This window comes from Melanotaenia boesemani, chromosome 12, assembly GCF_017639745.1.
Source record: "Melanotaenia boesemani isolate fMelBoe1 chromosome 12, fMelBoe1.pri, whole genome shotgun sequence".
Taxonomy (NCBI): Eukaryota; Metazoa; Chordata; class Actinopteri; order Atheriniformes; family Melanotaeniidae; genus Melanotaenia; species Melanotaenia boesemani.
This window is the reverse complement of record NC_055693.1, coordinates 22207991-22222739: the sequence shown is the minus strand read 5'-3', so window position 1 is coordinate 22222739 and position 14749 is coordinate 22207991. Positions and strand designations below refer to the sequence as shown.

Below are 14749 nucleotides of genomic sequence, written 5' to 3'. Positions count from 1 at the left end.
AAATAAGTCAGAATTAACCCTTTCACTGACTAACAATAGAAAAACAAGAACTACAAACCCAAAATCAATTATTCTTTATACTTCCTATATTTACTTATTTATTTTTATTATTATTAGATTATATTTATTAGTTTTTATTACTTAATTGCCCCTTATTATATTTATTACTTAAATGTTTCCATTTCATGCATTGTACCAGAGTTAGCCTTTGGCTGATTTACATCTGCTAGAGAGCAGGTCAAAATGTCAATGTCACGACAATGAGAAAAGACAAAAAGTTCCAATTTAAAGTGATATGGCATACAGTTCCAAAGAAACTAGATTTAATAAAACATCCATCCATCTGGAGGTAACCCAGCTATCAGGTGATCGGCAGGGTCGCCAGTCCATCACCAGGCCAACACTGAAAGAAAGAAACAACCACTCTTGCACACATTCACACTAACAGTTATGGAGAATTTAGACACCAGCTAACCTAACATGCAAGTTTTTGGACTATGAGAGGAAGCCAGTGTACTGTGAGGCAATGCTTCCAACAACCACATCATTGTGCAGACTTTTAATGAACAAAAACCCAAATATAAGTTTTTTTCTGTTGATTTGTTCTGGCACCACACTTTCTACAATATTTGGTTCTCTTCAGTAGATTTAACATTTACAGTTACAACTGTACTTTGCCAACCATGATCATATCATTTCTCTGAAAATATATGAAAAGGCTAATGTATGGTTCTATTAAATTTTTTTTGGTACTTTATGTTAGTAAATTTCCAGTTATATTCTTATCAGTTGATTGTTGGATTTACGATGAAAAATAGAAAAAGTTTGACAGTTCAAAACCTAAATAATTTGATTAATAATTGATCCAAAACATTTTAATTACATGTTATCATTACAACTATTCCTTCTTCTTTTAGTAATACTTCTGTTTGCACACTTAAAACCACTGGTGAGAACCAGCGCTTGTATTTTTTACATTAAATAGTAATCACAATTAACACTCAGACCATACTACTATTTAAGTGCTTTACATGAAGCCTTCTCCCATACACACACAAACACTTACTTTCAGATGGTGAATGTCTTTGAAACAGAGGACATCAATTAGTTTGAGTGAGTCTGTGATGCAGCTGACTGGTGCCTGGTGTCTGAATTATACTAAAGCTTGGACTTTCGTCTTTCTCCTCCTCCCCTCTTTCCGCTGCTTCCTCTTTTCTCATCCACAGGAAGAATAAGATAAAAGAGGGGCTTTGAAAACACTGAGAGTCCTGTAATTACTTACTCTCCTTCTGTCTCTGTCTCTGTCTCTCTCTCTCTTTCCCTTCACCCCAATTTTCCTTTTTTAATCAATAACTCTTTTTCTTTTCATTCTGGCTTTCTCTTTTTATACTTTCTCTGACCCGTATTTAGCATGTTCTTCTTTTACCATCCTCTTCTAGCTTCATTTTTTCCCTCTCCATCTTTCTGTCTTTCCTCCTCCTGTAGTGCCTCATTGATGTTGATCCAGGGCTTCCTGACTGACTGAAGGGAAGGGGGGGGGGGGGGGGGATTAGATGATAAGAAGGGATAAAAAGAGGTTGAGGATAAGATAACAAGAAGAGTGATATGTTCTGCTAAAAGAATGATAGCAGTTCTGTCACACACCGGACAAAAACACCCTTTAAGCAAAAACCTGCATTTACAGATGATGCCACAAGAAAACACCTCCAGTGGACTCTACATGAAAGGTGCTGTATAAAAAAAGTTTAGTGGAGTTGATACTCTGCGCCACATCATGAATTATGTGTTCTTGGATTAGCCTGTGTTTGTGTTATACTGGATCAGCTTTACTATCTGTAACAACACTTGTGTTTTATTATTCTGATAAATCCATTCAAGCGTCTGCCATTGGATAGCTTCACTGAGGCAGGTTGGGTTGAGATGATCAAGCCTACAGTTTTGCTCTGATACTCCTGATGCTATTTTATCTTTATGGCCATTCTTTCTGCCCCTGTGACACCCACCCTGTTATAGCCCCTGCAGAGGAACAGTTTAGTGGACTTGTAGCATACCACTTTATTTAGCTCACATCTCATTTGCCACATAATTCCATAAGCCCAATGCATTAAGCCCAATTCTCCCTATTAGTTTCCTTGATGTGGTCCTGCTCGTGAACAACCAATTCTAAGATAATAATCTGCTTGGAGACTTTCATGATCAGCACCATATCTGGCCTTAGAGTTAATAAAGCTGCACGCTCTGAACTTTAGTTGCTTCCCTATTTTAAGCTCTTGGTCTTCTCTTGTTCTAACAGATGTACGAGGTGGTTCTGTCAAGTGTTGATAGCTGTTCGGGAGCCCTTACTAGACACTTTTTTTCACCAGACAGATCTGTGTGTGGCTAATTCCAGCACACATGGGCTACAGAACATGGTTATGATGGCAGTGATGGAGCTGAGAAGAATATACTCCAGGTTTCCTCTCGATTCAAGCTTCCCAGATCAACAGTTTTCTGTTCTTACTCTGAGTCCTGTCATAACTGAAGTTTGATGCCCCCAGCAGGCCACAGCTCTTCCCTGACACACTTCAATTCAACAGTGTCTTCCTGTTGCTGTTGCCCTCTACTTCCATCCTCTCCTCACCTCAATTTCCACCTGAGAGAGGAAATATGGTATTGTTGACCCCAAACACATTGGGGTCACCCTGTGGAGAGGCAAACGCCTTTCCCAGACAATTCCCTAGTCTTAAATGTACCTTTTTATTTATATATATTTATATATATAAGATTTATTCCTTACTCAACATATCAACTTACAAATGGCAATGTCTTCTATTTAAAAAAACAAACAATATATTCACAAGTCTGTTTGTGGATGGCATTGAAGTCTTTGCGAAGTCTTAAGATCAACTAACGTTACTGCAAAGCATCAGAGTTTTGAATAATGCTGAGTAAAACAGCTGCCACAGGCTGCTACTTTAATTTAAACACCACCGAGTCCTATGTAAATACTGCAGGACTAGACAGCAGTCAGTGGAACTGTAATTTTCTAATTATCTGCTTGTTTTGATTAAGTTAGAAAGACCTACATTTGCAACAAAATAGGAAAAAAAAAATATTCCAAAAGTAAGTTGATAAATAACTAAATACATTTCAATTTTGGGCTTTAAAAAGCTTAAATTGTTGGCGGTAACCTAAATGCTGAAAATATAATAAACACAAGTGCAGTTTTCTACTGGCAGTGTAATCATATTTGTACATTATTCAACTGTTTACCAGAGCCACCCAAACAGCTGAGTCAAGCCTAATCATATGCATGACAACGTCCCCTAACCACACAAATATTTCAGATACCTGGCAGGTATTTAGTCTTTTTAATTTAGCAGCCGTTTTCTTACACAATTTCACATCAGGGAACACAGACATTACACAAGTGAACCTACCGCCTACAGACGCTATGACCTTGTTATTACCCCTGCAAGTCTCCGCCACACATACACGCCTGTAGAAACGCGCACACACACATGCATACACTGCTTCTAACTACCCTTCAACGTGGAAACAAAAAACCAGTTGCCATAGAAACTGTTGTGTCAGCGAACCTACTTTTGCATGGACAAAAGACATTGGCTGATGAAAGAGAGGGAGAGGTGTATAGTATAGGTACCTGGAAATGATACATCAACCCTCTATCTTATACACACATACACACACACACTGCATATTCATGATTAGTTCAGGCTGGTTTTGCTGAAGATGATACAAGACGATAACACATTTTTTTGAAACAGAATTGGATGAAGCAGAATAAAACTACATAGAGAAATAACAGCACTGAACACATGAATATGTATAAAGCTGACGAGACAGGACAGTTCACTTGTGGTTTATTTCCAGGGTTCATCAAGGATGACATTCATTTCTGAAATTACCCTGTAGTTCTTGCTGCAAAACTCATGGAACTGTAAGTTGTAAGAAATCTGGGTGCCAATCAGTAATGTTGTAGCCTTAGAAGGAAAAATACAAGACATATTGCAAATATTTTTACTGAAGTCAGCACAGGTTCTCAGACACAGATTTAAGGCCCTGTTACTGCACAGATGTGATCTGAACTGAATCAAGACATCCTTCACTTATGTTGCTAAACACTATCTACATGTACTGTACATCTGCATCATTAAAGCATACAGAGTGTGTTTATGCATTAGTAAAATCTCTTGGCCAAATTTTAGTCTTGTTGATATCTTAAAGAGCTCTTTAAGCCTTGTGTTACTAACGAGTTAGTTATCATTACAAAGTGACAGGTCTTCTGGTTAAACCGCATCCACCTTTGTCTGTTATTGACAGGGCAGCATCCCACAGGAAGCCCTGGCTATCCTGCTTAAATGGATTGAGGGGATTTTCATCCAGTAATCATTTTTATTCACTTCTCTCCATAGTTCCGCTCCAATTCTGAATCATTGGCTGTGGAGAATTGTGTTAAGCAGATGAAACACGCTGGGCGTAAGACATGAGTGGGTCTGATAGAGAGTAACAGACAGAGAGACATGCACAATGAATGCGGGCTTATTGCCAGCACTTGTGGGCCGCTGCACCAGTGAGGCTCTCAAAATCAGAGCTTGACTTCAACAATTTGTTTGTGTTTTTTAGCAGCTGAATTGCTGTTGGATTGCAATGTTCTGCAGCCATTAGGATGTGAAGACCAAAGCCAAACGATAAGTTTCTGAAGATAAAAAAATAGAGTATTAAAGTTATCGCACCACAGGCACAAAACACCTCACTTTGATTTGTATTCATTTTATTTTTCACTCTAATTATGAGAAAAAGCTCCTATTATTATTATTATTATTATTGTTGTTGTTGTTATTATTTTGTAATAATATTAACAATAATACATTTTATTTAAAAGCACCTTTGAAAAAGGCTCATTCAAAGTGCGAAAGCAAGCTTAAACAGATGAGTCTGTTGTTTTCTCTGGATTCAAACGTCAGTTGTGGCTTTTTGTTTTCTGTACTTTGATTTTTGCAGCACATGCTACTGAGCACAACCATTTAAAAAATATGTTGTTTTTTTTCTAAATTCTGTCTGATAAGTTTGTTATAAATGTTTTAAATATGCTCATCATTATCAAAGCTTTTATAAGTGTCTACACATAAACATGTATACACACAATATGTGTATACCTGTATGTGTTCATGAGAGTTATCTTAAAATTAACAAAAACATATGCAATGATGTCAAATAAATCATAATTTACAGTTAAAGTAACTAATCAACACATAGGCACTCTTTCATTTCATTGTATTCCTGGGTAGTCCCCCCCCTGCTTTTCATCGTGGGTGGTAAACATTGGGCCCACCCCTAAACCAGGAAGGCGTCACTTCAGTCACATACACACACTTGCCTGGCTCCCTCCCTGCCCCTCCTGAATGTGCAGAGCAGGTCTTAACAGGTGGACGAGCCAAACAAAGCTACAGTCAATGCTGACAAATAAGAGACACACACAGTCATGTTTCAAATACTTCAGATGATATTACATCAACTCACCATCACACAAGCCATTCTTACAGCAGCCAAAAACCTACTGTAAAACATAATACTTGAACTCATCTGGGTTTACTGTGTGACTGTTTATACAGATTTATGTGCCCATAACAAGGATGATACAGCCACATACATGCAGACACTTATTTCATCATCCTTTATCCATGTTGTGTCTAACAAATGGTATCTATCATCAAACACCCTCATTGTTAGTTTTGTTCTGTAAAAATTACCATTGACAGTATAGTCCTATATGATCTGTTGTGCTGTTTGAAATATTATGTCTAATATAACTTTTTTATCAGTCCTGCACATCTTCTTAAAGGAATATTAGTATGAAGGAATAATCCTTCATATAGAACATCTTCAACTCTGGATGTTGGTGTGTTTCCTCACTTCACTGCTCACTACAGGTCCTTCCATTTCAATGAGATAAAGGTCATTTGGTCATTCCACAACATAAATTGTACTCTTCTTTATCCCCCTTTTAAAAGTACCCCTTGTGTGCTTTGGGTCACTGCTACGCTGCAAAGCCCTTTTTTGCTTGACATTCAATTCACTGACACGTGTCCTGACATTTTCTCATTGAACTCAAACATAGAATTCAATTTTCCAATAATGACAGCCATCTTAGCGCAAACAAAGCAGGTCCATAACCACTACTGCTATAAATGGACTGAACAGGGTTATTGTGCAGCCCCCCCCCCAAAAAAAATGTCCACAATGTCCACAAAAAAAATTTCTAACTGTGGTTTGTTCAAGTGATGCTTAACAAAAGCACAAACAGTCAGAAATATCCTGATAGTTGACTCATTAATATTAAAATTGGCTTTAGCGAGAGGTTTTTAGTGGCTTAGTAGTTGCCCTGGATCCTTTTATGACCTTTCATATTATTGCACCTTCAGCTCTTGGATTGACCTTTGTTGGTCTGCTGCTAATAATTAAGAGTTAAGGTAATTATTGACCTGAAATTGCTCTGTTTGTACACACTCTCCATGATCGTTAGTTGACGGAGCTCAAACTCTTTAGATGGTTTGGTGACCTTTTCCAGCTTCTTCTGGTTTTTAATGGACCTCAACTCGCACCTGTTTATCATCCCACTGATTAACAACACCTGACTCTGATCTCATATTAAAATGAAATGCATAACATGCATAACAAACATATGATAAACACTTGATAATTTATCGCAACAGATAAATTACTAAGATGGATATTTTTGTCTAATTTAATTAAGACATGTATGAACATTTTATGAGTGCTTACTGAGAAAATACAGAAAATTATTGAATGTTCACAAACTCTTAAGGCCAAAATTTACATTTTATGCATCACTGATTAAAACATAAATTTTTGTGTAGTTAATTTACTGTTTAATTATAAAAAGTCAGGTTTTAGTCTGATTTTCTTTTCCCATTTAAGTGCACATAATTCAACGTTATCAACTTACATGATTTAATCTACCCACAATAATCCAATAAGATGCCATATGGAGATTTTTTTTATATATATATTTTCATGTTTTGTTTTACTGTACTTATTGTGTCCACCAGGTGTCGCCACAAACTACTTTGTCAGCAAAGCCATCAGCTGGACATGGTTACTAAGATAATCAAACGGATGTCTGCTTGTCACGCACATGAAAGACAGCGTATAAAATTATACTAAATCATTTTCACGGTGCCTTTTGTGTTCACAGCTTGCCTATAATGATTTGAAACTACATAAAAAGGGCAAACTGGAGTTAAATTAACTTATCTTCACTTTTTGATGAATGAATTAATCTTAAGAAAATGGAAATGTTAAATTGAGATGACAAGGCTAATTGGAGCAGCTTGCTATTGTGAGAAGGTGAGCTAACACGGAACCGTCAGCCGTGTTGCCTGACAGGTGAGAAACCAGTCTCGTTCTTTTAGTCAGTGTAGGTGTGAAAACTGCTTGGTGTAAATTAATAAGAGGTCTGTTTCGCTCCAGTGTGGATCCATGGTTCTCTCTCTCTCCCCTGTGCGTGAGCGTGCGCCGTAATTGTGATCGGCGCGCGGGAGACGATGATGAGAGCGTGACCTCACCGCTCTCTGCACAGCTGCTGGAGAGAGGGGGGAGACATACGGAGAACCAAGCGAGAAACAGAAACACGTTGAGGGAGATACAGAGAGGTCCAAAACAGCGGGGAACAGTTACAACACAGAGGTAATTGCTTCGCACAAGGGGGCACACCGTCGTTGGGGCTTCTGTGGGCTCCTTCTCGCCCGGTTCGCCTCCCAGAATGTTCTGTGTCCCTCGTGTGTTTCCACGATACAAGAAAAAGTCATCGCGGCGTCTCCACGGACACTGAAGCCCAGATGCTCACCCTCTCCGCCGACATGGACGACTCTTCGTCGCTGTTGGATCTGCTGGAGTGCTCGGTGTGCCTGGAGCGCCTGGACACCACGGCCAAGGTGCTGCCGTGCCAGCACACCTTCTGTCGCCGCTGCCTGGAGAACATTGTGAGCTCCCGGAACGAGCTCCGCTGCCCAGAGTGCCGCATCCTCGTGGACTGCGGGGTGGACGACCTGCCGGCCAACATCCTTCTGGTTCGCCTCCTGGATGGTATCAAGCAGCGGCCGCAGCGAGGGAGCGGAGGAGGAGGTGTAGGAGCAGGCGGCAGGCAGTCCCTAGCTGGGGGTTCTCTGCAGGGGTACGCAGCAGGGATATCCGCTTCCCTACCGGGCACAGCAACCAGAGAGCTACCCGTGGCCACCAGGAGCTCCCCGGTTAAGGTTGGTTACTTTACCTTCTTCGACATGACCCAGTGCATCTGTAGAGTTCTTGCCCATATACACTCTATAAAATAAGACATATTCTGGATCATTAGAACCTTTTCAAGTCGGCAATACATAAAACATAACTTTATGATTGGTTCCCACTGGACTCTGCAGCTCAGTAGCAGAATTTGGTGAAGGAAGCTTTGGAGGGGTAATAGACAGATTCCTCTCCGCGAGGATGTTTACATTGCTCATCTAGCTGCTGCAATATAAGCTATGTCCTAGATACTTACATTGACAGCAATTGTATTCTGATCTATTCCTCAATTGGATGCAGCCCTGCTTTAAAAACATCTGTAAGTGGCCGAAAAAGAAAGAAATTTACAGTAATTGAAAGAAAAAGCTGAAATGCTTTTCTGTTGTTCTCCCATGCAGATGACCTGGACATCCGCTGATTGATTTAGAATTTCTCTTGGTTATGCTGAATAAAATAATAAGGGTTCTCTTTCATATTATTGCACAGCTGTACTATTTAGAATAGGAGGAGAGACATGCTGTGGAGATAGTGGAAGCGGCAGGGCTCCTCTTGGTTAAGTCCAGTTGCTCACAGGCTGCAGCAGTGTGAGGTTTCATCTCCCACATTCAGTGGGAGTAGAATGGAGTCTTGTTTACTTCCTGTGCAGTGCATCCAATTGTCTTGTGGCTGTGGTGTGTGAAAGAATGTGTCTGTAATGTGGCAGTGAGACAGCACAATGTGATATCATCAGCACTGAGCTGCAAAAATGTTGATTGCTGTTTTGCCTTCAACTGGAATTAAAAACATCTGGCAGTCGTAACAGGATAAATATGCCTGGCTGTATTGCAGTTTCCTAGATTTGATGGTGAGCTTGTATGTTTTTTTTTTTAGCCCAGTTAGAGGAATGCAACAAATATTTAGGTAAAAAAAAAGTTTTTTTTTTTTTTAAATACTCCCTACCTGGGCTCAGTACTTGACTTGTAATATTAGCTATTCATTGACTGAAACAATGGAGCGCTTTGGTGTGATAAGGTGCAGCAGCCATGAGCAGCCTCTCATTCATGGTAGAAAATGGGAATCCAAGCCCAGATTGACAACTCCACCAACAAAGAAAAGAAGCACAAAAGCTACATGAAGGGGGGACATGTTGGCAGACATAACAGAAACATGATTATACTCAAAACAGGAGAATAGCCATTTATGTACTTAGTCATTATTATGTTTCGAGCTCGCTTGTATTTGAAGTCGTGCAATCAGAAAATATAACAAGAACATCCACGCTCTAAATAAATAACTTGTAAACTAATTATTTACTCCAGCAGTTCTAGAACAAACTGTTTAAAGGTCCCATATTATGCAAAATTCACTTTTTAATGGTTTTGGAACAGTCATACTGGTCCCCCCGCATGTGTAGGAGACCCGTAAGTGTGAAACTCTTTCAGGCGCTCTCTCTCCCCCCTGCTCCACCTCTAGGGAAGTAAGCGCTGAATTGAGCGAGTTTGAAAGCGTGTACGTTATGACGTCATAAGGGACAATAACCACTCCCCACAGAGCGACGGACCCGCTTACCGGCTCTCAAAGCCCGCCCTCTAAAAATCACCTAGCGCCCAGTGTTTATCCTTTTCGGCAACCCTCGTTAGCGGACATGGCTAAGCGACAGAAGCACTGTTCTGTTTGTGGCTGCATAAATGAACACGAAAGCGTTTTTTTACTTCCATCCACTGAACCCACGAGGACTGAGTGGATTAATTTTATTTTTGGAGGGAATGTACCCGGAAAACTTCCAAAGGTTTTGCATGTCTGTGGCCAGCATTTCAAAGAGGACTGTTTCCACAACATGGGGGCATGGAAAGCAGGCTTCGCCAACCGTTTGAAGCTGAAGCCAGGTTCAATACCAACTGTCCGTGACACAGCTGGAGAGGTAAGAGCTGGCAGTTATTTTATCGTTTCGGCCTTATTAGTCTGATAGCTTGAAAATATATTAGCACTGTTGTAAATGTAGCCAAGTTACTGTTTCTACTGTTTGTATCCGGTGCCATTGTGCATCAGATTGATGAGCGTAGCTAGCTGTGTTCTCCGTGCGTCACGGTTTGGGTCGGTAATGGGGGCTTCAGGAATGGGTTCCGGTGTTCCGGCGTTTGTTTATCCTTCACTACGCTGTAATCAGCGTCTAGTTACCGCTAAGGCCTAACCTGTCAATCACCTCATGACGGGCGATGCGATGGGCGGAGCCAACAGCTGAGCTGCTCCACCAGGGTTCCGCCCACCATAAACGGCACATTTCTGAAGCTGCTAAAAAGAGGGAGGTGAGGAGAAGCCGCTGCACTCAAACTGAGGGTCGATTTGTCCATACCATGGCGGAAATATTTCATTTAGATATTAATGAATGGTCTCAGATTGGGAATAAAGTGTATAATATGGGACCTTTAAAACTCCATGGAAAGTGAGGCTTTAACAGTCACATGCATTACAAAAACTCTACTGTTGAAGTTGTGGCCAGTCTGTGCTTGTTTTAGGGCCCCATGAGGAGACCACTTCACTGTGGATTTAGCTTTTATTGCCACTCATCCTCACATACAAGTATACACACATGCCTATAACCCATCTCCCATAACCCCCCCATGTGTCCATAGGCACTCAAGGGACCAAGGCTGCGTGATAAAAGTGTGAATTAATCTTCTAACTGTTGGAGGGATTTTTATGCGTGTGTGTGTGTGTGTGCATTTGGGTACATCCCTCTGCACATGTGATGTGGAGGGGGAGTGGGGGGTCTTGAAAATGGAGTTAGATCTGTGTTTGAGTGAAATAGAATACTCTGTATCAGGTGCTAAGGGTTGTAGATGAGAATGAATGTGTTGCCATGGAAGGGGAAGAAGAAGCAGGCATGCTGAGTCAGCAGCCAGCCCAGCTACCCCCACCCTCCATCCCACACAGTACTCTTTTAGCCTCTGTTGCAGACCTTGTGCTGTGACCAGTTACAATCTATCAAAGCTGATTGTTTCATTCATGCAAACTATTTGAAACTACAAATCGTCTGAGATAGAAATCCTTCCCCGAGTCAGTAAACAAGCGAGAGTTTGCACCCTTAAAGGTATATTTAATCTAATTCTGCTTGTGTATTTAATGTGTTCAGTCACATATCAAAGTGCTGCTTTGCTTGTCAAAAGTGTAGATATTGCTCTTACTTGAAAGTGGCCTTATTTTGCTTGTTTGCATTTGAAGTCTAAGGCAGCTTGATAGTCCTTCAGTTGTTCTGCCGTAGAAGTGACTCAACAGTACTTCCCCCACATAGTATAAAAACAAAACAGCTTTCTTTCTCGTTGCTGTTGTTGTTTTAACAGTGTAACAATGCTATCTGAACTGAGTGGGAATGGAAAACTTTTGTGTCAAAATTATTGTTTTCTGCAAATGGTAAAATATGTTTATTAAGGAAAAAAAAGTCTAATTTTATTCTCATTGTGAACAAAACTCCTGTTAGGCATCATATTCAGTGCTCAGTAAAGGGAATATTTGTAACAGTATCAATGAATGATTTGCATATGAAAAAGACAGTAAAGCAAAAAGCACCTGTATGTTCATGCCGTACACCGTTACCTGGAAGTAAGCTGTGTGGGCAGACAAGAGAGAAACCTCACAGCTGAAAGTGTGGCTGGAAATTAAATGCACATCTAGTTGAGGTGGGGTTGCAGGGGCTTCGTTCCACTATGAGGCTCCTGGCTGAAACAAGAGTCAGAATCCCAGAAGAAGACAATCACAGCACCTGCTAATGCAGCTGAAATGAGCAGTTGCTGGCTAAAGAGGATGGATGCTGTCTGGCCAGCCAAACGACTATCTAAAGATACACACACACACACACATGGTTGTCATCAGCCTACCAAGGGCTTTCCTCTGCTGGGAGTTTTTGTGACAAAAGTTAAAATGCTCTGTGTTGTTGCCAAGGTACACAATGATGTAGGGGAATGTGAGAATCATGTGGCAATAGTATTTGTTGGTCATCTCCAGGAACAAGAACAACCCCCATCAAGTCAAAAGCTTTAGGGATTGTAGCACCAAGTCCAAATAATCAATCTGCCTCTCAGGTTATTTTGTCTGATGGACTGAATTTCGAAGCTTTGGTAGCTTAACATTATCTGATAAGGCTGAGCTCATCTAGTTACTGATGCCAGTGGTGTTTTTAAATTCTGGATTCCAGTGTGTTTGTTTGGTTGCTTGTTAGCTGGATATCCCCCAAATTTGCCATTAGATTAAATTTTAATTTGCTTGAGTATTAGGTCACAAACCAGTGATAAAGTTATGTAGATTTTTCTGTTTTTTAGTTTTTGCATACTGACCTTGTTTCAATCAAGGAATTTTAATATATGCTTTTTCTTTTAATAAAAAACATTGGACGTTTTGATGATTATGCCATCTAAGTAACACTCAACCACTTTCCAATTGATCTATCTTTTTCTGTGTCCACAAGAAGCTACTTCAAAGTGAGTTGTCATTCTGTTTAAGGGGCCGTCACCACTACGCCAGATGGCAGTAAAATCGCAAAAGTATTTTAGCAAACCACCCTTTTCATCCCCACGAAGCCAGGGATTAGCTTCCATGAAACCAGCCATGTCTGAAGCCAGGTACCAGTGGATAGTTTTGAGTCTTCTATCGTTTGGGGTACTGTGCAGACAGCGTAAACACACCACTAGAGGATATGACGTCAATGTGACGAACACGCGCCGATTCCCAATCCACCCTTCCTCGAGTTTTTTATGCTTTGTAGTCCGAAGTTTTTTGAAGAAGAAGCTCGACTTCTTCATTTGTCCAAAGAAATGTTTCTTCTTTTGCCTCAGAGTGAATCCTCATCCATCTTCTCTTCTCTGCTTCCAATGTGAACTTCCTGCAACACGTAGTGAGTCTTTATCTGCACATGTGTTGTTTTGCTCTAGCTTTGGAGTTTTACTCTTTAGCGCCCCCCACAGCCTTGTGGTATGTACTACAGCGGTGTCGTGGGGATGTTGTTTTCACACCGTTTTCACACCAGAACCGGCTTCGGTGTCATGTGGACATAGCCTAAGTCAGGGGTTTTTGTGCCACGTGTGATTCCTGGACATTAGACTTGGACAAATGGAGCAGATACAAAGCAATACATTTATAGAAATGTTTTGCATAGTGATGATCTCATTTTCTCACCGTGCACGGTGCGTCAGAGCTTATTTTAGAATGATGCGTTGCAGTGAATGTCCCATAACGTGATTAAATACATTTCCATCTAACTGAAAAACTTCCTCCTGGCTTTACATCTGCATAACATGCAGAAATATGTCTGTTTTATAAAGTTTGATCAAATCAACTTTGAAAACAGGTTTTCAGATTGCATTTAACTGAAGATTTTAAATGTTATTGAACCAACACCAGCAAAGAAAGGTGGTTTTAAAAATGGTGAAGTCTGTTCTCATGGAAATAAATAGTTTTTTGAGTGTGGGAGGCTTATAGATCAGGAAGTACCTCTTTTATACCTCAGTGACTATCCTCAATCCCTGTTTGGTATTCATAAAGCTCATCTATTTGTTCATCTGTCAACGATAGATTTTGCCTGGGAGGACTGTGCTGTGAAGTATTAAACATTTTATGTTTTCAGCATTTGATGTGATCAAGGATCTGGTGCATTCCCCAGAATTATATTCTCATCAGATATGGACCATGTACCATCTGGGGTTTGACAGATGAGATTAGTTTGTGTTTAGAGCTTTACATAGAAAGTAGAGCTTCCCAAATATCTCATATAGATTCAAGTAAAGGCGGCAGTATACCCATCACATCAGAGTGTGACATAGAGTGATTGGCTCCTGTATTTCAGGCAGAGTTATATCAACATATCACCGTCTAACATTTCGAAAAGAATCACTGCATAGTTTTCAAATGGTTACTCTCTTCCTGTCCAGTTTCCATCAAAGCAGTTTTTCACAAAGATCCTAGCCCCTTGATCTTCTCCCATACCTGTATTTACCTGGAGTTGATATGGCAACGCCCAAGGTTACCATGGCAGCATGCTGCAGCAGTGACGCCACCTGCTTTCATCTCGAGAATGAGACATTGTATTGCCCTGTCATTCTCAAGGATTAGGGCTCCTAAGCGGAAATAGTGTGCTTCTGTTCCCTGTAATAATCCTTTGTACCTTTGTCTTTTGTATTACAGTACACAAGACATAAATAAACACAAGACCGAGCCTCAACCCAAGCTTAATTCTCTGACCAAGTATTTCAAGAATGAACTGCCATTTGATCAAATAAATCCTCACTTTCCTGAAATCCTACCAACATTTAAAACTCAGCTTCTGAAATTCACAATAAAAAAAAAAAACAAAACAAAACAACCACCCACTTTGTTGCACAGCCACCACATTTCCTGCTTCACAGCCCATGCCCATGAGTACACATTGTTATACATGGCTGTGCATGCGCATTCATTCACTTTCATTAGTGTCACAAAC

General features: G+C 40.4%; 1 protein-coding gene across 4 annotated transcripts in view; it reads left to right on the top strand.

Annotated features, from left to right (window-relative positions):
• Nucleotides 1–7155: 7155 nt before the first annotated feature.
• Nucleotides 7156–14749, top strand: part of LOC121649996 (E3 ubiquitin-protein ligase SH3RF3-like) — a 123566-nt gene continuing 115972 nt past the window's right edge. For 2 of the 4 annotated variants that reach the window (XM_042001189.1, XM_042001188.1), the window contains exon 1: nt 7156–8279. In XM_042001189.1, coding sequence (XP_041857123.1) covers nt 7863–8279 — 417 coding nt within the window. In that variant the 5' untranslated portion in view covers nt 7156–7862. The remainder of the gene's footprint in view (nt 8280–14749) is intronic. The other 2 variants (XM_042001191.1, XM_042001190.1) reach the window with 1 other exon arrangement.